The sequence below is a fragment of the Vollenhovia emeryi genome, unplaced genomic scaffold (genome assembly GCF_000949405.1).
Source record: "Vollenhovia emeryi isolate VEMERY1.0 unplaced genomic scaffold, V.emery_V1.0 DF939206.1, whole genome shotgun sequence".
NCBI lineage: Eukaryota > Metazoa > Arthropoda > Insecta > Hymenoptera > Formicidae > Vollenhovia > Vollenhovia emeryi.
The window spans coordinates 415531-435286 of record NW_011967160.1 but is presented as its reverse complement, the minus strand read 5'-3'; the positions used below and the strand labels follow the sequence as shown (position 1 = coordinate 435286).

Genomic DNA, 19756 nt, shown 5'->3' with positions numbered 1-19756 from the left:
GCGTTTACGGATCGTTCTCTGCCATCGGCCATACGCTTCGAGACACTATTCTTCTTTCTTCTAAAGGAAGAGAGAAGAGAAGAACGTTTGCAGCGTCAAGTGCAGCCCGCAGTCAATGTAACATGACATTTAGCACCGACAGAATTTACGCTCGCGCGTATAATTTGCTCTGGAGCATCACGGAGAAACGATTCCACGATGATTCTCACTTACGTTGACGATTAATCGAACTGCCAAGGCGCACTTGTGCCTCCGCCTACACCAAAAATAAACTCTGGAACACAAATCTGTTAATACTAACCTTACATAATTGTCTAGTGAGGTTATTGTATCCGAGTCGCGCGATTCCGACGCGGGCGAGCGTTGCCATTTTGCCTCTACGAGTGTAACTTTAAACGGAGAGAAAATTGGGACGTTACTCGTTACAAATTGACGTGTGAGAGAAACATCGCTCGACACATCCGAGATCCCGTCCGACAGACCAGTCACCAGACCGATCGACCTCGGCTCGGCGTTCCGAAACTCACCGCGAAAGTTGCCTCCGCTACAATGATTCTCGGTTCTGTCTGCAATGGTCGTAGTCGTAAGAATAATCGACTGCGATTGGTCAATTCTTATGCGTCTGACTGATTTGACCAATCGCAGTCGATTATTCTTACGACTACGACCATTGTAGACAGAACCGAGAATCATTGTAGCGGAGGCTTAAGTGTATTTTACGCTCCCTCCAGATATTTCCTACGTCCATGGTCGGCGCACTGTCGTTGTCGTCGTCGTCTGTGGTGGCCGGAGCCGGAGCCTCGTCGAGTTTCATGGACGAATAATCGCGGCGCGGAGCGGACAGGAGCGGAGGAAAGAGCGGACGTTACGCAGCGTGGATACGACCGTCCGTCGTGTGGATCTCCGCGGGAGCCGATCAGCGACACGGCGACGAGAATGAGCGAGCTCGTTTGGGGGATAAAGAACGGCGATCTCGAGCAAGTGCGGGACATCGTCGAGAACAAGGCAAATAGGATACGATATTGGCCCTTGAGATCGCGTTTAAATAGACGACGAAAAAAAAAAGGAACGGAACGCGTCGCAATCGCGCTCCCCGTCTTTCTGGACTGTTGAGCATGTGGGATATTATTGCGCTCCGACAGTCCGTCGCGCGGAGACGGACGCGCGTTTCAATGCCGGAAGCGGGATCGTGTCACGTCCCTTCTGTCATCGGGCAGACTCTGCCCTGGTTCCCTTCGCTCGAGCATCCTGTATTTTGCCTCCCGACCCGGAACGGGCGATCCGAAAACTACGGGGAGTTCAACCTCGTCCAGTGCCTCTCGCTGTCGCGTATATCGCGACGCGAAAGTCTCTTCGTTGATGCCTAATCTACGTGTACTCTCAGCATCTAGAAACATTCTATATATTTTGTAGTCAATAAATACGTTTAAAAAATTTGTGCATTGTCGTACATTGTCGAGAAATTTTTTTTTAGCGCTTTTATTTGTTTGTACAAAATAGAATGTTTTCTAGATGCAGAAAGCGCATTGTAGCTAGAGTGTATTGACAATTCTTCTTACTGGTGGATGAAGAATCGTAAAGAAGTAGCACTTGCGTCAATGTAACGTATGGGAAATACCGCGAGTTTCTTTCAATCGGTTTTTTTCACATTCAATTTTCTTGTCTGTTTGCAAGCTCCAACTTGCTGCACATGTTTGTTTCCCTTTCGGTCATTCCTTGTAAGGTTTATTCTATGGAAATAGTACTTGTGTTATTAGTATGTTAATTTTGATTGTCTACACGGGCGTGCAACGTTACTTTGATCTCGTAAGGTTGAAAATTTAATGTATACAATATTGGAGACATTTATTGGTCTTGTCACGAAGATTTCTAACGCGAAAATAACATCTTGCCGCTGCACCTTACTGTACTGCAGTTAACAGTATTGTGCTGTTAATCTGTTTAAGCTGGAGAAGTCTCTTTCGTCATCTAATTGTTGCTATCTTTTTTAGAACATTGATGTAAATCAAATAATCGATGGAAGGACGCCACTACATTATGCAGCGGACTACGGTCAGAGCGAAGTTGTCAGATATTTACTGGAGAAAGGAGCAAATGTCAATGTGAGTAACGGGTCAAGAGATTAGCAATTGATCACAATACTCGAAAAGAAAACCCACCGTAGGATAATTAATTATTGAGGCCTGTATCCACGATGCTAGAACTTGCAGCTTTTATGGAATACTCAAGACTAGAACGTGGACCGAGTTCTAGCATCCTGGACACAAGCCTTTGCAGACAAATAATAGCATATGTTGTGCGCTATGTTTTCTGTAAAATTAATTTTCTGTCTTCCACGATAACAATTTTTTTTTTGTTTAACTACGTAGCTCGAGATATGTACCGTCGAGTGCAGCAGATAAGTGTTGTTTCTTGCAGGCTACAGATAAGCATGGAATCACGACGTTGCTGGCGGCGGTCTGGGAGGGGCACACGAACTGTGTAAAACTGCTGCTGGAGAAAGGCGCTAGGCCGGACGGCCTGACGCCCGACGGCAAGAGCTACGTGGACGCGGCCGACAAGGACGAGATCAAGCAGCTCTTGAAGCTCCACTAGCATAAAGCCAAACAAAATGCGGAATCATAATTTTGTTACTTTAGTACGTTCGTGTTCCTCCTTATAGAGAGAGACTATTCTACCAGCTTTGTTTTGATTTCTCGCCTATGATGACTAGAGTACGTCGTATTTAAGCACTCTAAATTAAATGAACATAGGGTACGCGGATGCTGTTTTATAATAATAATAATGATAATGTATTGCATGCCGAGAAATTACATGACGGATGACTTCTCGCGGTAATTAATCCTTCATGGTTCTAAATATACATATAAGTTACAGATTTATATCGTAACAAGATATTATTCTTTCGTGGCTGAGTGACGGGTTACGAGAGTTAGTTTAATTTAAATTTAAATCGTACATATATACAGATATATACATAATGTAATTTTGATATATATTTTGATCTATTCTATAAGGGCGGCACATATTGTTTGTTATTAATTTATAAATCCCGAAAGCCTTTTTATACATTTTTATGTCACGATCGCTCGAATCGCATATTATTCCATTTTAAATCCGATATATTTTCATGGCGGCGACATACGAGCCCCTTGTACTCTTAAGCAAAGAGCAAAAACTCTCCTTTGAGATACCTGTGTGCTGAGTTGAATTCTGAACGACGTATGTATAAATTGCGATAAAAAAAAACAAGTAATACGTTTGCAACGCTAACAACGTGTAATGTGTCTAATGGATGCTAAGAATGTACAATAATCAAAAGTAATAAGCAAATACATCATTGTTATAAACGCTGCTCTCATTTTCTCCAGTCGTAAAGCCATTCCGTAGATGTCGCGCTTCCGAAAGAGAGGAAAAGAAATGTACTTTTTCATATTATAAAATTACACCTACTATTTACAGAAATTGCAAAAAAATTGTATCAACTAAGCAATATGTCACATCTACATGATACATAAAAGATCAAACGCCACACTGCAGATTTTTTATACATATATGAAGTGTTTTCAAATAAATGTACGTTTCATGTCTTTATGCACTTGTTTATTTCTCTCACAAACTTTTTTCCGATAAAGATAAGCGACGACTGTAGCATGGCACCTGCATATCGTATACTTACTGTCGACTTTGCTAGAGAAAATGAGTTCCATTTATAAAAAGGGCCAAATTTATTACCACAAAATGCACAGTTCACAGAAGACGGCCTCTACAATTAGCCGCACCACATTTACAAACAATCACTTTACCCGGTATACTTCCCACATCGTAACTGTAATTCCACGTAAGCTCTTGTCCGGCCTTTATGTATTGTAACGCGAAGAAAGCCACCCAGGGAAAACGCACGTCGTGTGTATCGACAAACACATTTTGCACAAACACGTTTGGATCGCAGGAGTGCTGAAAGAGGCATTTAGAATGACTTGTATGAAAAATTCATAATTCGCAAGTGCAAAGATATTAAATCACGACTCGAAAACTTTCTCAAAGTTGTAAAAAAAAAATACAAAATTCAAAGATTATTGAGCATCTCTAAGAATCCGCAATTTTTTTCAAATAATAAAAAGATAAAGAATTAAATGCCTTAATCTGTTGTCACCTACGTTCAAGTAACGGCCGATATTTCCAGTAGTTTTGGCATCCATAATGTAAACGGCTTCGTCTTCGCCGAAGTAATCTCTCACGGACTTCAATTTTGGTCCCTCTATTTCCTTTGGTTCTACACTAGGCTCAAATCTACTCGGTTCTCTTATGTCACTTCTACTGTCATCGTCGTCGCTGATATTGATCGTATCGTGAGTCTCAGTCAAAAACGATTTTGCCATATTTTCCAAACCTCTCGTTATACTCCCGTCTTCGCTGGTTTCTTCGAATGCATTTGGTGGATTGTCTCTTTCGTGTCTTTTTCGTTTCCTTAGACGCTTCCTGGAAATAAAGCCCTCTTTATAATTTGCCTCATTTACATAAACATCCTAGTCTAATCAATAACAGTCAGTAGTTAATAAAAAAAAATTATTTTTAAATATTGCATGCACTAGCACAATGGTCTAAGAAATGAAGAAACTCATTATGACATAGTTCCATAACGAGAGACGCAATAGTATGCGCCAAGTATTTTTTAAGTATAGTATGTCTTCATGAGTTAGTAGTATGAAATACAACGGATACCTAATAGACGAAGATTCCGCGGTTGTTTCCAACAAATCTTTATTGGAATTCACATAGCTATCAATATTGAAATCTTCGTCCGAGTCATTGGTGCTTTCCTTCGTGTTATCCTCTTCCTCGTCGCTAGCTTTCTTCTTACTGTCATCCTCCGTTGACGACACCGACAATTCCGGTTCGAGAACGTCGCTTTCGTAGCCCTCCTTGAAACCCTCTACCACCTCCACGTAATCTAACTCGGCCAGATACTCGTCGCCGTAATTTTTGCCCCCTTCGTTTGCGCCCTGTGTAATAAAAAAAGCACGTACAAGATAATAAATTGACAGACAGACGCGTCTAAGATTGCGTTGTAATCGTCCATACCTGTTCGGTGAGTAATCTCCCTGCATAAATACAGATAAAAGCGCCATGAGGAACATCATTGAGGCACCTTATGCCCCAGCCGCGCGGTCCTGTTTTGAATACTTGCAGCTTCAATCTGAGAGGATGCTGCACCACTCTATTGAGACACGTTTTCACGGAACACTTGCAGCCCGAATTACACTCGTAGATCCCCGTGGTGACCGGTTCCGGCAAGCGTTTGTAAACATAACCGACAGCGGTGTTTGGCACTTTTCCACCCAGAGTCGCCCCTTGTATCGTCATCTGCCAGCATTGGCATTTTTCTTTGTCCTACGGTATATTATGAGCAAGATGAAGCGCATGACTTGGCGCAAATCGCACGGCAGTTCGACGATTTCGTACCTGACAATCGTCCTCGCAGTCGCAGCTGCACAAGAACGCGGGGTCCAGATTGAGATGAACACCCTCCGTTGGCTCCCGACGTGTGGTGTACTTTATGGTGTCCGGTTGCGTGTGATCCAAATCGTTCACGCACGCTATCGGCACATTTTCTACGCCGTAACTGAGATCCTTTTAAATACGAAGCCACAGAATTATCCTCATGTTTTTCAAAATCTACGTGTAATTTTTATAGCACGGTACAATAAACATAACTGGATATTCTGGTATCTACAGGAAATCAGTATTTTTCTTTCCACACCAAATCACGCGTTGTTAGATAAAGTTTTACATTTCCACGATTTACCTTGATGTTAATGAAACACTTCTCCACGACAAAATCGGCGAAAGCGCGCACCCAATAGTCGAAGTCGAACAGATCGACGGACAACGTGCTGCTGGTGGTGCGGAGATAACGGTGCAGCTCTTCTATATTTCGCAATCTGACGCCGCACGGTGTCTGGTACAGTATAACTTTCTTGCCCTTGGAGAACTTGCAGAGCTGACGGTGCCAACCGCACAGCAGCGGAATAGAGAGCGGAGAAAGCCCTTTGAGATCCTCGTGCAAAGTCTTGACGCTCTTGATACACTTCGGCCCGCACTTGTGTGCGACGTACTTCTTCGGCTCAAACTTGCCTTGCTTATGATAAAACTAGAACAGTCGATAACACACGAAGGTAATATCATGCTGTGCATTACAATAGCACATTAATACTTCGTAATTACGTGCTAATAGGCAGTTGTATAATTCATTAATTAATTAATATCGTTTACTCGCAACAATGCTAGATATTAGTACATAACATGCTTATATATGTATACAATGACAATTGCATAAATCAATTGCATTAATCAATGATATCATTCACTCACGACAATGCTGTGCGACGGTTTCGTTTCCACGGTGGAATTGTATGTTGTATCTACATTAGTCTGCCGTCTGGCAGTGCTTTTCTTAGCCACTGCACGCGACTGTTGCGGCGCGGCGGACGGCGTGCCAGACGCCACACTCGTGGCGACTGCCGCTTTCTCCGCTGGCACGTTTTGCGCGTCTTCCTCCACATTGGATGTATATTCGACGTAGGGCAAGTTATTTTTCTGTAGAAAATACGACTCGTAAGACGGAGGGCGCTTATAAAAAAGAACTGTTTTAATCTTTTCACTCGGAACTGTCCAAGAGTTTCTATATTTTCAAGAGTAAAGCTCTATTCTTCGCTTACGTTAGCCGGGACGGGAATACGATGTCGGCTGTGCGCATTGCCGGGCTGCTGAGGTTTCTGCCTCGCGATTGCTCTGAGCGCCTCGATGTACAGAGGACCCAGTCTCGTCGATCCGCGGTAAATCCATTCGGTTCTCTTATCAGCGTTAAAGTGCATTTGCACTAAACTCGCGTCGACCTGCATGACTTTCGCGAGCCACCACTTTCCCTTCCACTCGGTCTTGACCATTTGACCCGGCTGCAACTTCACCATCGGCCGCTCGGGATACGATTCCATGTACTTCTTGACGAACTCTCGCGACTCGCTGGGAATGTCTTCCCAAATGCGCAGCGAGGTCTCCCAGACCAGGTAGATGTCGGTGTGGACAACGTACTGAGCGTAACCGTCGTCAAAAAACACCAGATATCTACAGTAATAAATACATGATATTAATATATTAATAAATACATAATATTAAACAATTTTATATTCAGCCGTACACAATTTTCCAAATTCTCACGTGGGAAAACTCGTATGTATCTTACTAACATCGTTTCCTGAAAATAAATAAATCAGTCAAAGGAACCTCTGGGCGATCCTCACCTGTACTTATTTATAGACTTCGGTGTCTCGGCAATAATCCCGCTGTAGTAATTGTTGGAAACGTCATCGCGAAATATAGCCACAACCCGCGTCCCAACCGGGATAATAACTTTACTCACTTCGGTTAATGCCACCAGTTTACCGCATATGGTCTTGATCGCCGAATTGTACTTCTTCTGGACGAGTTTCACGCGAATGATCCACGACGGACTTGTCGCGACTATACTTTGTACCTACGAAGAAAAAGATCCTTGCAGCAATCTCCTCCAATCGCTTCCCTCTGTCTCTTGTAAAAGATTCTACAAACCTTTGCCTTGATCCACGGCATAACAGGAGTTTTCATGATATAAACGATATCGTCTATCGCCGGAGCTCGCTTAATGACTGGACCATTCGGCGGCAAATTGGGGACTATCGTCTCCTTGGTGCGCAACGGTTCAATCGCCAAGACCTCCAGCTGACTGTCTTGCAACAGCAATGAAGGTGGCACGCGTACTTGCGTCACTTTCTTCGTTGCTACAAGCGGATGGCTGGTCTCCGTGATCTCGTCGTTGATCTGCAATTCCTGGAGCATTTTGATCTGCGGCCGAAAGTCGTTGTACAATCTGTTCCGCAGTTTGTCCACGGTACGCATCATATCCCGTATCTCGGTATTGAGAGACTCGTTCGCCGCTGTTAATGCACGATGCGATGTAAAGCTTGTCTCGTGTCCGAATGAGAGAAGAGAAAAGAGAAGGGGGTTCGTACTTTTGCACGCGCCTCGTCCTCGCACCTCGTAATTAGGAACTCGTCTTACCGTTTACGTCCCGCCACCTCTTCTTCAAGCTCTCGCACGCGATTTTCGTTTGCTGCTCCACGTTGTACTTTTTGTAGACGTGTGACAGCGTGTCCTCTAACTTATTGCTGATATCTAAAAGTACGTCCTCCGGTATGTATTCTGCAAAAATAGCAAAGACAATCGTGACACGACAGACGCAAAGTTAGAATTCCTTCCCGATGGCATTGCTATTAGAAATAACAGTAAAGGTCCAATCTACCGTTACTATCGGTCTCCTTCTTCTCGCCGTCGGAATCGTCGCTGTCGGATATCTCCACTTCCATTGTATGGTCCGGAAAGGGACACTCTAATAGCGACGTGTTCTTCACAAAGGCTTGTACCAATAGCTGCAAGCAAGGTACGTCAACAATCCGATACAATAATACAAACTTGATAACACATTAAAACGTGAAAGCACCTTCTGATGTTGCAGTGCAACGTTGAAGCACTCTTCGCATATCACGCGTTTCTTCCTCTTCTTCCCCAGCGAAGCGCCGTAGAATGCGCACGCGAAGGAAGGTGCCACGTTCATGTTTACTCCGGAGCGGCATTTAAAATTGATGCAATTACTATTGCACGCATTACCTTTCTTCCCGCTCTCCTCGTCCTCGTCCGACATCAGTTCAATGATCTCCGCCTGCGCCATTTCCTCTGACGGCTATTTGGCAAAACTCTAATGCGCCTTGAATTCCTAGAAACAAAAGGTCCGTCTTGATGACGATAAGGAAACACCGATTGCACGGAGAGGCGCATTTTCCCTCGAGGCCGACATTACACGAAGCAGATACTAGAAACGTAATGTTATTCCTGAAGTTGCTCTGCATCAGCCTGTTTGTAACAAAGTGAGATTTTAAAATAATCTTGCAGTGCGATCGATCGTATCGGAGCGACTTGTAAGACTCAAACTTAATTTAGAATATTCTGAAACTTCCGCGCTACTGTGACTTGACCTCAGCTGAGGTTTCAACAAAATCCATCCTGGGCCCGGTTTCACCAAACGTCGCGTACCTTTAGTCTCAGTTTAATTTGTTTGTCTCTTTCTAAGGTAACAGTTGGAAAGAGACAAAGAACGAATTAGGCTAAGCGTAAAGTTAAACAACGTCGGTGAAACCGGGCCTCAATAATCATGCTATGTATTTTCACCTTAACAACGCTCAAACTGAGTTAAACGTGACCCGTCTACGCGTTGTAATCACATTGTGAGTTACAAGGAGAATGTGTACATTTACACGTACATTTTAAACATTATTGTATATGTATATGCAGCACGTAAACATACAATTCTTCGCAAATTGTTACTTTCTATTGTCCTATTTTCACGTAAAAGACGTTACATAACTTGAAGGGAGGATCCAAGGTGCACGAAAGCCTCGATCGAGAAGGGAGGAAGGATATTTTCAACCTAATTTTGTAAATTACATCTACACGTCGTTTAATCGCACAGTCGAAATTCATGAACGGGAAAGAGGACGAAATAACGAAGAAGGAGGAAGAAATTAAGCGCGTCGCGCAAAGACGAGAAGTAAACGGTTAATAACAAGCGATGTTTAAAACGTACCGCAAATTCTGTATGTACATTGACAACTAAACGCAAAATGAGGTTAGGTTAGTGCGACTTTAAAATAGGTTATGTTTGGTTCGTGCCGCTTCAAGGCTCGTGTGCAATTTCACATTGTACACTTCCGGTTCTTCGACGTCGCCGTTGCATGTGGAGGCCGCTTTATTTCCCAGATCCAGTATTTGCCTGCGATACATTTTCCACAGCCGTCTTGAAAGTTTTTAAATGTATTTCTTTGTATTTCTTTAATACATTTTTGGTAAATATGCAGTATAATGCCCTCGCCTTCGACTTTTGTAAATTTTTCAGAATTTGTGCGTTTTTATGCGTAAAATATGTTCTGTGAGCGAAAATCGTCGCTCATGTACCGTTTATTTTTAATTTATTTTTAAACTTTTTTAAATTGCGAGCGAGGGCGTTATACTGCATACATTCATTTTTTTTCGTAAAGAATTAATCCCGTTGCTCATTTTAAAACTTTACTTTGACCGGTATTCATAGTCAGATCTTATATTCAAGACCGTCTTAAGATCATCTCTAGATACTCCGCAACCAATCAAATGTTCCATACAGCATCTTTAGATAAATTCAAGACGGTCTTGAATATAAGATCCGACTATGAATACCGGCCTTTGAATTCTCGAAAACGTCGCTGCGCCATGTTTGGTCCACCACCAAAAATAGGCCAATTCGTAAAACGTAGAAAGTGCCCGGAATCTTGAATTTTCGCGGAGCTAGGAGACAATTAAGGTCCGCGTGCCGACGGGGGCGAAGCAATTTCGAATTGTTGCAATTGACATCGGCGCTTGCGAACCATTTCCATCTTTTGTGTCCGCTTCCAGTAAATCAATTTCAATCTCGGCCTGACCTCCTTTTAGTTTTAACAATGTTGTTTCTCATCGAGTTCCAATTATGCGCGAACAAACCTTTCCCGATAAAACGCGAGCTATGTTAAGTCGAGATTAAAATTAATCCACATTGATGGAAATGGACATTAATCCTCGCAACAATCCCGGTTGCGTGGCAACCGACTCTTGGCGTGGCGTCGACGCGCGCCCGCAGTTTGTTGTGGTTTCATTATCGCCTGCCAACGCGCCCGAGGCAATCGATACGGTCACGCGCGTGCACCGAACAACGGAAAATGGTAAAGGATTTTTCATTCCATTCTTTATATTCTATTCCAACTTCTCGTCGAATAACATTATCAAAACTGCGGTTTCTCAGTCGCACAGCGTCATCGAAATATTGACAGTGTCATCTCAGATAGTATGCTAGCAATGTATTGAAATAAAATGCCAGCAACTAGCTCGTCGTTAGGAATATGAATTCAATGTCTGAACGATTTAAGTACAGCTAGCAGAAATTAACATTGTCCTAGTTAAGTGTCCCAGATAACAATTCTTGCGCGCAAATTTTAATTGCTTGTCTTACGCATCCAAATTTGTATGAGATTTGCTTGAGTTTTGTCCGTAAGATCTGTTTAGTCTGTGCTTTTGCACGCAAGTGGCTGGCTCGTGTATTAACGTATAATTTTACGCGCAAATATCTATCAACTCACGTACAAAAGTGGCTCAACAACGCAAGCAAAATTCTATCCAAGTGCGTCGTCATAATGCCAGATGTTTGCGCGCAAAATGTTTTCTGGGTGTACAGCTAAGGAGAGAACACATCGACGTGTGGTGAAACCGGGCCTTAGAAAGAGACGGACGTTTACCACGGGGTCGTTTACTTGGAGTAATAAGCCTAACAAGGCCCGATTTCACCAAGCGTCGCTCAACTTTAATCTTGGTTCAATTCGTGTTTGTCTCTTTCTAAAGTAACAGTTGGCCAGAGACAGAGAACGAATTCAGCTGAGCTTAAGGCCCGTTCTACAATGAGTCGTTAGTCGTTAGTCAGAAGTTGCAACTATATGTTGATCCTTTTCCTTTCTGGGTGGAAGAAAAAAGACCGACATATAGTTCCGACTTCTGACTAACGACTAACAACTCATTGTAGACCGGGCGTAAAGTTAAAGAACGTTGGTGAAACCGGGCCTAAAGTAACAGCTGGAAAGAGACAAAGAACGAATTGAGCCAAGCTTAAAGTTAAGCGACGTGAAACGGACCCGACTGCTCCTTTACGCCCGTTTCTACCAGGGCAGATTAACTTTAGTCTCGGCTTAAATTGCTTTTTATCTCTTCCTAATTTTTAAAACTAGAAAAAGCTGTGATGTGAGTTGAACCGAGATCAAAGTTAATCCGCACTGGTAGAAAGGGACATTGGAAAGAGACAGAGGACGACTCGAGCTAATTGTAAGATCAAAGTTGGACGACGTTGGTGAGAATCGCGATCGTTTCGCGGTAGATTCTGTCGAGGTCCAAGCCGGCCTCGTCGGAGGGCGTCCGCACGTCGGCGTCGCGCAAGGAGATCCCGAAGCTGGAGGAGTTCCTGGAGAAGCGGGACTACACCGGCGCCCTGACGCTGCTCGAGTTCAACAGCAGCACCGGCGGCAGCCTGGAGACGGACCTGTGGATGGGATACTGCGCGTTCCACCTGGGCGACTACAGGCGCGCGGCGACCATCTACGAAAACCTGAGGAAGAAGGACTACGTGCCGCCGGACGTGCCGACGAATCTCGCCTGCTGCTACTTCTACCTGGGCATGAACCCAGAGGCGCAGAGGGTCCTGGAGGACGCGGCGGCAGAAGGCGGCAAGCTGCGCACCAGGCTGCTGTTTCACCTGTCCCACAAGATGGGCAACGAGTCCAAGCTGATGGAATACCACCAGATGCTGCAGGACGTTATCGAGGACCAGCTCAGTCTGGCGTCCATTCACTACCTGCAGGCTCACTATCAAGAGGCGATCGACGTCTATAAGAGAATCTTGCTCGACAACAGGTTGGCATGTCCCTTTCGTTTCGTTTGGCAAAAGGAAAGGGCACTTGGTTGTCCGTATTACGACTTTTCGCTATCTCGCCTCACGCCTCTTTTCACGTGTTTGCGCAAGTTTAAAGACTAGCACCAAGAGACGCGGCTCCAAAATGGAGTCCGAGTTGTATTTCCTCACCCAGCTGCAGAAGAATCGCAGGTATCCGTCCACTCGCTCCCCTCCTCAAAGTCCGTTCCTATCGTCTTCATTTTTATCATCGCAGAAATCAAGACGTCCGTTTAATACGACGAGTGGTCTTGATTGAGATTTTATAAATTCTTCCAGAGATTATCTAGCTTTAAACGTATACGTAGCCCTGTGCTACTACAAGCTAGATTACTACGACGTAGCTCAGGAGGTTCTCCAAGTTTACCTGCAGAAGTATCCGGATAGTGCGATCGCGATTAACTTGAAAGCGTGCAATCATTTCCGTCTGTACGACGGGAACGCCGCGCAGGTCGAGATGAAGCAGCTCGTCGAGAAGATATCGAGTTCCTTCAGCTCCGGCCACGATCTTATACGACACAACACAGTTGTACGTGCAATCTCGTCCAATGCGTTTTACTTCTCACACTTCTTGTTCGCTCCTCGCGCAGGTCTTCAGGGGCGGCGAGAACGCTTTGCAAATCTTACCCAACTTGGTGGACGTCATACCGGAAGCCAGGCTCAACTTGGTCATATATTACTTGAAACAGGACGACGTCAAGGCAGCCTACGACCTGATCAAGGATCTCGAGCCGGCGGTGCCGCAGGAATACATTTTAAAAGGCATAGTCAACGCCGTTATAGGCCAGGAGACCAACTCTGTACGTCCTTAAGCCGTCGTCAGCCTCGCGCAATTGCGTTTTGCGAAAGCGTTCACCACGAAAATTTCTTTAGCGCGACAGCATAAAGACTGCACAGCAGTACTTTCAACTGGTGGGCTCCTCGGCGTCGGAATGCGATACCATACCCGGTAGACAGTGCATGGCGTCCTTCTTCTTCCTTTACCGGCAATTCGAGCGGGTCAGGCTGTATCTGAACTCGATAAAGACGTATTTCTCCAATCAGGATAACTTCAACTTCAACTACGCTCAAGCGCAGGCCGGGGCGGGCTACTTCAAGGAAGCGGAGGAGGCTTTCCTGACGATACGTAACGAAAAATATAGAAATGATTACATTTACATCAGCCTTCTGTCATACTGCTGTAATTGTGAATTTTCTCACTTCTTTCGTCAAGTAGATTATTCAGTAGTTACTTAATAATCTTTTCCAACTCAGATATAATGAATAAAAAGGCTGAACTGGCCTGGGAACAGTATTTAAAGATGGAGACATCGGCGGAATCTTTCAATCTGCTTCAGCTGATTGCCAATACGTGTTACAAAGTGGGCGAATTCTGGTACGCCGCTAAGGCCTTCGATATGCTGGAACGTATGGATCCGAGCCCTGAAAACTGGGAGGGAAAGCGCGGCGCTTGCTGTGGCACTTTCCAGTACATTGTCGCGGAGAAGCTACCGAAGTATGTATATTTGCGTGTCGCACACTCGTGAGAAACCGCCGTATAATAGAGAATTAATTTGTAAGTTGTCTTTTCCGCAGAGAACTGCTGACGGAAGTGATACAAATCCTGAAAAATACATCCAATTCTCAAGTAGAGCAGATAATACGCGTTATGCGCAAATGGGGAAAAGATAACCGAATAAACTGCTAGTATTATTGGAGCGCGTGAATATCGGTTATCAGTTCCGTCCGTAAAAATGCCTTTTAATAGATAAGCAGCACGATGTAACGTGTGTTAAGCGCACGTTGCTTTAAATACGATACATTTGTTATAACGAGGAGTTATAATGTTCTGTCTCTACAGCAATGTACAATGAATTTTTGTACATCTTGTGAACATATAAAACCAAACTCGTATATTAAAAATAACACCTCATTATCGATTTAATATAAAATAGATATATTTAAACTGTAGTACACTCATGTTTTTTTAAATATAATATCAATAATATAATAGTAATAATTAATTTTAACAAACACAATCGGTGAATTATAAAAAAACACCATAGTCAATGGCAATATTTCTCATACGCTTCCATCGTCAAACGACCCTTAAAACGCGAATTATTTCTGAAAAACTGCGAGTATCCTAGCGCATCGATAACTTGCGTTTGTACAGGTCACAGTTTATCACAAATATTCCTGATGGAATGGCTGCTAGATTTAGCGTAAAAAAAAACAAGATGCAAAAGAAGGAAGGTGGATACTAGTGTCCCGAACATTAGCATCCCTTGGAAATTGAGCAGACAGGAGTGAATACTCTAACATTTAAACATTCAATGTAACAATGTCTGGACAGACAACGAAAGCACAAATTCTTTCATCAAATCTCTCGAATCGGACTGGGCAGACAAATGCTATAAAGTCGTTCAATTATGGATAGGTACGCGTTAAGCTGAAAGGAAACTCGAATGACTTTAAATAAAGCGATCGTATACTACGTGCGACTTTTCAAGTCGAATAATTTGCGTCGATGAATGTAAAATCTAGTGCTCTGTACACCGAAGAATCTCCCCTGCGTGGTCTCTCCAATCCGACTCTGTCGATTTCAAACTAGCTTCTCCTTCAGAAAGGTGAGACAAAGGAAAAACGTTTCTTTTCGATAGCGCTCTACATCGCGTTTACTCGGACGCATTCGCGAACGTGGAGAAAGAGTGCCCCGATAAGAGTCATCACTACACCGTTATCACGTTACAAAAATAGCATCAAGGAATTTCAGTGTTATCGTATCTTTTTTTTCGGCGGAATTTCAGGATACGCTACTAGATTTTTCCTCTCCGGGTTATCTCGTGCTCTGATTGACAGCACTCGTTCTCCGAAACGCGTTTTCGTCGTCTTCTTAATGCTCGAGAATATCGGGTTGTAAGATCTTCACGAAATTCATACATTATTATTCGATTATTACGTTCCATTAATTTAAACATCATTGTTCCTCCGAATCGCGTGACGCATACATACATCGTGTCGATAGACTAAAGACGTAGATTCAGTAAGATTACGCTACTGGTATAGATACGGTAATGATACAGCGGGGACTTTTGCAAATTTTACTTCGCTATAAATTGCGACAATTCACTCGCTCGTCACACGCACGCACGCACGCACGCATTGCATTTCTCATACATTCTCGTTTACTATCCTAGAAATGTTCGTGCTTCCATTCACACCGCATCTCAAATACGATACACGAAGGAAAGGGGTGACTCTTTTTTTTTGGCAATTCCGATTGCCAACACCCGATCAGGGCTCGGCGCTCCCCGGCACGGTCGGCGCATCGTGCAACGAGAGGCGTCAAAAGGGAAACTCACTCAGGGTGTGCGTGGAAATTTCAACGAAGCTCGAAGCGACTTAATATCACAAGGGCGTGCTCTCCGCCGAAGAGATTACGGAACGTGAGTTTTGCCTTTGATACCTCTCTCAAATCTCTGCATTCGAGTCTCAAATCTCTCTGAGAACAATTGGTACCGAGGATTAAAACTGACGTGATCTCGGCGAACTCAATTTTCGACGCATGCCGCATGCACTCGAGAAAGGGCTTCACGTCACCACAAACGTCGCGTTTCATTCATTCGCAACAAGTGCAAAGATCTAAACGATCAGATTGAACATCGGTATCACCTCTCGCTCTGTACACGTGCGAGAGCAATTACTAGAGCGTCTCGGTGTCGGCCGTTCCTGCTCTTCATTCCGCAACATCTCTCACAATATCCCTTGTCTTCCAGTTACAGTAATAATTTTGTGCAACGTTTATTCTTTTTTTCTTTGGCAGTAATGTCGAGTGCAAGTTTACGTTAAACGACGAGTCTTCTAGATAAGCAGATTGATCTCTTCCTCGTGTGTAGTTGCGAAATAAGTGACTTTTATTCTGTCACAATTTTTTCTCGATTCTAAAAGTTTTCAGACTTTGCAAATGTGACGGATCTACGTGGTACAATGCCATTAAGAATTAGCGATGTAGAGGATGCATTATCAATTAGATGATAACGATAAACTATGATTCGACTAATCCTTGACTGGTTCACGATATCCATAACGGTAGTGCACCATGCAGATCCTCGAATTCATTGTATACGAGTTCAATCAACGTGCACGAAACATTTTTGCATTTGCGTGTCCGACGAATTTACTGTACTCGAATGGAGAGGGACGTCAGATGCTGCAACAATACACAGCTCGAAGATTTCGTACGGCGCGTAGATCCGGTTAAGCGAATCGTACAGGCGTGATCTACGCGACGTAAAAACGACCTCGGTTTATATCGATAGAAAGTTACACAGTAAGATAGAGTAATAAGAAAACGGCTACTTAAAAATCCATGTACACAGAGTATTTATAATAGAGCGGCGTCGAGCCGCTCGGAAATTCTTCTTCCTTCTCTCTCTTTTTCTCTCTTTCTTTTCCTCTCCCTTCGCCACGAGATAGAAATTGGGCACCCGGTGGAATACGAGAATCTAATATCAGAATTCTTCCCTCCTCAACTAGAGACGAGCGAGATCCAAACATGACGAACCGTCGCGACACTCATGGCACGACGACGAGTGGCGTGCGCTTCGAACGCAAGACACGTGTGTCGTTTGGCATTTTTCATATGGCGTCGCTCGATGGGCTCGCAAAGTCGTGGATCGGTAGTCCGGCAGTCAGGGTAGAGGAGGCTCCTCGCGCGGAAAAACCGGCTGACGCTGGATTGGCAGCATTTATAATTTGTGCTAGACAATTCGATCGCGGTAGATACACATGGTTCATCATGCGCAGTCTTTACGTATCGTTCAAGGGAATTACGTATCGAAAGGGAATTCTCATCCTCTGTTCTCCTTTGAAGAGGACACTCCAACTCCATCGCGATCGAACGTTCGTTCTGTACGTACGATTACTCTATCGAACAGGATACGTAAGACGTAAAAGTATCTCGATCCTCGGTAGACGAAAACGAATGTCGAGTGAGCCACACTGCACACACATCCGGGCGTTGTCTTTACGTTGAAAGGGAGAAGAGCATTCGGCGCATTCCCCGAGGTCTGCGTCCAATCGGGAACCGGCGCTCCTTCCGCGGCACGCGGAAACGCATGAGTATTGATTCTTAAGTGATGCTTAAATGGAATAGAGGGATTTGCGTCGATTTACAACGTTAGTTGCGCCTCGCAGGAGGAGACGTCGCGAAAGGATCATTGGCCTATCTCAGTCTGTATTTAAACTTGGTCTCGGTGTCTCGCACAATCCGTGGCACGCTCGGGAACAAGACGCGGGGTATTGTTACACGTAGTCCCTCTTACATCCGGATCTCTCCTTCTTCTTTCGCTTGTAGCTGCGCGTGAGGCTGTGCGTCGCCACACTGTTCAGCGCTGCTTTGGTGCATGCCACGGCACTTGTTTCCTAATTTCTATCCCTGAAACAGAGACGGAGTTCGTTGGAGTCTCTCGAAATTCGTGATCGCGGAGGAAGGAGACGCCTGCTTGTCCGAAAAGGAACGGCGCGACGTCTCGCCTCCCGGAAAGGTAGATACTCACCCTGGCCCAGGATAGTAATAGGGCGGCGGTCGTTCGTACTCAGTGCTTAAAGGGGGCGGAGCCCCGGCAGCTGGTTGATACCTTGGCGGACCACCGTTGGGGAAGTCCCAATTTCTGTAAGAACAGCACACGTGGTATCAATTGATTGACGCGGCTGGCGGCACGGCGCTCAGGTTCGGTCGTAAGTTGATAGCATTTGCATTTCCTAGCGTTTTACCGATCCCGTCCAGCCCTTTCCGGCACGGGACCCGTCGCGGCTCGGTGCCGCGAAAGGGCTAAACGCTGATCCGTCGCGTCCTTGCCACAGTAAGATGCCTTAGCGCACTAATATACGATACAGCAGCCGCTCAAGCGAAATGAAAGTAATATATCGTAACCCGGCTGAGAAACGTCCCGATTACAATTGCAAAGTACACTCCCGTCGAGACAGGCATGCTTCCCCGCGGCCAGTTGCAAGGTAATCCCCTCAAGCGAAATCAACGTCACGGAAGAGACATTACTACTCGAGGCGGGAGTGCGTCTAATGACCGCTCTTCTTCTAAGTACTTAATTCCAGCTCCAGAGAACGCCTCCGCGAGCGGGCGGGAAGCTGAGAACGGTCATTCGGGCCCTGTTTCGGACTCCGTTTTCTTGCGTAAAAGCCTGGCTCTCTTGCAAAGCTTACTCGTGACATGACCAGTTGAATAGAACAACAAAATCAAAAAGAGAAATCAGGAAAAGAAAGAGAGAAAAAGTGAAACAGATCGAACGCAGCGCGAACGTAGGAGAAGACACGCAGAAACATTTGTGTAAAAACAATAGTCTTTGCGACTTACGTGCAGAGGCGTATCGAGAGACGCGAGAGGCCGAGCCCCCCGCAGGGTTCCCACTCACCTGGAAAGAACCGGGAGAAAAATCGTGATCCATCGGGGTTGCATGAAATGCGTCAACATGATGCTACAAGCTGAGGATTGCGAAAAAAAATCGCGCGAAGGAAAGCCGGAACGGCCGACGCTGTCGTCTCGCGGATCTCCGGAGAGGCCTGGAGAGTCCCCGCACCGCCCCGGATCGAGAGGGATCCGGCTTCCCCGGCGGCGGAACGACGCGCGTCGGCCGTCCCCGAAGATCCTAAGGCCTAACGGAAGTATCGTGAGATCACTCGGCGAGTGGGAACCCTGCTCGGGCGAGAGAGAATCACGAGGAGGATCATACTGACCGCCAGACGCAAGTGTCGGTATATTGTACTCAAACAAGGTGAAAGCGTTTTACGTTTCACAGGAAGCTGGGCTTTACGCTTTATCGGCGCCGTTAGGGACTTACTGCGACTCTAGTGATAGGCTAAAGACTTTACTGTGAGGTTCTGTTTTTGAAGGGGCGGTATGTTCGTGGTTTCGCCACGATAGGGTGAAACTGTAAAGAGATAAGATGTGACCGATGAAACGATGACAATGAGAGAAAGAGAAAGAAAGAGAGAGAGAAAGAGAGAGAGAGAGAGGAGGGGAGGGGAGAAGAGGAAAAAAGAGAAAGATAGGAAGAACGTAACGTCGCCACGATGCCACGTTAAACGCGGTTCAACGCGTTGATAACGTATCATTCTCGGCGCTACGTCCCGCTCTCGAGATGCATGCGACGTCGGTGACTGCGA

The 19756-nt window shown here is 45.0% G+C and overlaps 5 protein-coding genes across 9 annotated transcripts in view; 2 read left to right on the top strand and 3 right to left on the bottom strand.

Annotated features, from left to right (window-relative positions):
- The window catches only part of LOC105561501 (NADH dehydrogenase [ubiquinone] 1 alpha subcomplex subunit 10, mitochondrial), a 3318-nt gene extending 2790 nt beyond the window's left edge, over positions 1-528 (bottom strand). The window contains exon 1 of the mRNA XM_012011542.1: positions 302-528. Coding sequence (XP_011866932.1) covers positions 302-370 — 69 coding nt within the window. The 5' untranslated portion in view covers positions 371-528. The remainder of the gene's footprint in view (positions 1-301) is intronic.
- Positions 529-723: 195 nt separating this feature from the next.
- LOC105561500 (myotrophin-like) lies at positions 724-3588 on the top strand. Its single transcript, XM_012011541.1, has 3 exons — positions 724-1005; positions 1992-2102; positions 2419-3588. Exons 1-3 carry the CDS (start codon positions 937-939, stop codon positions 2593-2595), a joined length of 357 nt encoding a protein of 118 aa, XP_011866931.1. The 5' UTR covers positions 724-936; the 3' UTR covers positions 2596-3588.
- A 6-nt stretch (positions 3589-3594) lies between these two features.
- LOC105561499 (histone-lysine N-methyltransferase SETDB1) lies at positions 3595-9853 on the bottom strand. Its single transcript, XM_012011540.1, has 14 exons — positions 9680-9853; positions 8540-8812; positions 8342-8468; positions 8101-8241; positions 7612-7976; positions 7305-7537; positions 6723-7128; positions 6376-6600; positions 5810-6154; positions 5467-5634; positions 5086-5394; positions 4726-5006; positions 4161-4482; positions 3595-3957 (listed from the first exon to the last, which is right to left on the bottom strand). Exons 2-14 carry the CDS (start codon positions 8765-8767, stop codon positions 3751-3753), a joined length of 3357 nt encoding a protein of 1118 aa, XP_011866930.1. The 5' UTR covers positions 8768-8812; positions 9680-9853; the 3' UTR covers positions 3595-3750.
- An 874-nt stretch (positions 9854-10727) lies between these two features.
- On the top strand, positions 10728-14454 carry LOC105561498 (intraflagellar transport protein 56). Its single transcript, XM_012011539.1, has 7 exons — positions 10728-10823; positions 12023-12555; positions 12872-13121; positions 13183-13392; positions 13466-13772; positions 13847-14087; positions 14168-14454. The coding sequence occupies exons 1-7, from the start codon at positions 10821-10823 to the stop codon at positions 14277-14279; spliced, it is 1656 nt and encodes a 551-aa protein (XP_011866929.1). The 5' UTR covers positions 10728-10820; the 3' UTR covers positions 14280-14454.
- Positions 14455-17927: 3473 nt separating this feature from the next.
- LOC105561496 (prominin-like protein) overlaps positions 17928-19756 on the bottom strand; it is a 49599-nt gene continuing 47770 nt past the window's right edge. For all 5 annotated transcript variants that reach the window (XM_012011532.1, XM_012011535.1, XM_012011533.1 and 2 more), the window contains 2 exons: positions 18133-18246; positions 17928-18011 (listed from right to left, as the gene is read on the bottom strand). In XM_012011532.1, the coding sequence (XP_011866922.1) occupies positions 17999-18011; positions 18133-18246 (127 nt within the window). In that variant the 3' untranslated portion in view covers positions 17928-17998. The remainder of the gene's footprint in view (positions 18012-18132; positions 18247-19756) is intronic.

Excerpts from the sequence above, each read along its gene's own strand:
- LOC105561500 (XM_012011541.1), top strand. The coding sequence starts at position 937 with ATGAGCGAGCTCGTTTGGGGGATAAAGAACGGCGATCTCGAGCAAGTG. Across the intron at positions 1,006-1,991 it reads GGGACATCGTCGAGAACAAG|AACATTGATGTAAATCAAAT; the intron begins GCAAATAGGATA and ends TATCTTTTTTAG. Across the intron at positions 2,103-2,418 it reads AGAAAGGAGCAAATGTCAAT|GCTACAGATAAGCATGGAAT; the intron begins GTGAGTAACGGG and ends TGTTTCTTGCAG.
- LOC105561499 (XM_012011540.1), bottom strand. The coding sequence starts at position 8,767 with ATGGCGCAGGCGGAGATCATTGAACTGATGTCGGACGAGGACGAGGAG. Across the intron at positions 7,538-7,611 it reads TGCCGTGGATCAAGGCAAAG|GTACAAAGTATAGTCGCGAC; the intron begins GTTTGTAGAATC and ends TTTTCTTCGTAG. Across the intron at positions 5,635-5,809 it reads AGTGTTTCATTAACATCAAG|GATCTCAGTTACGGCGTAGA; the intron begins GTAAATCGTGGA and ends CGTATTTAAAAG.
- LOC105561498 (XM_012011539.1), top strand. Across the intron at positions 13,122-13,182 it reads TTATACGACACAACACAGTT|GTCTTCAGGGGCGGCGAGAA; the intron begins GTACGTGCAATC and ends CTCCTCGCGCAG. Across the intron at positions 14,088-14,167 it reads GTCGCGGAGAAGCTACCGAA|AGAACTGCTGACGGAAGTGA; the intron begins GTATGTATATTT and ends TCTTTTCCGCAG.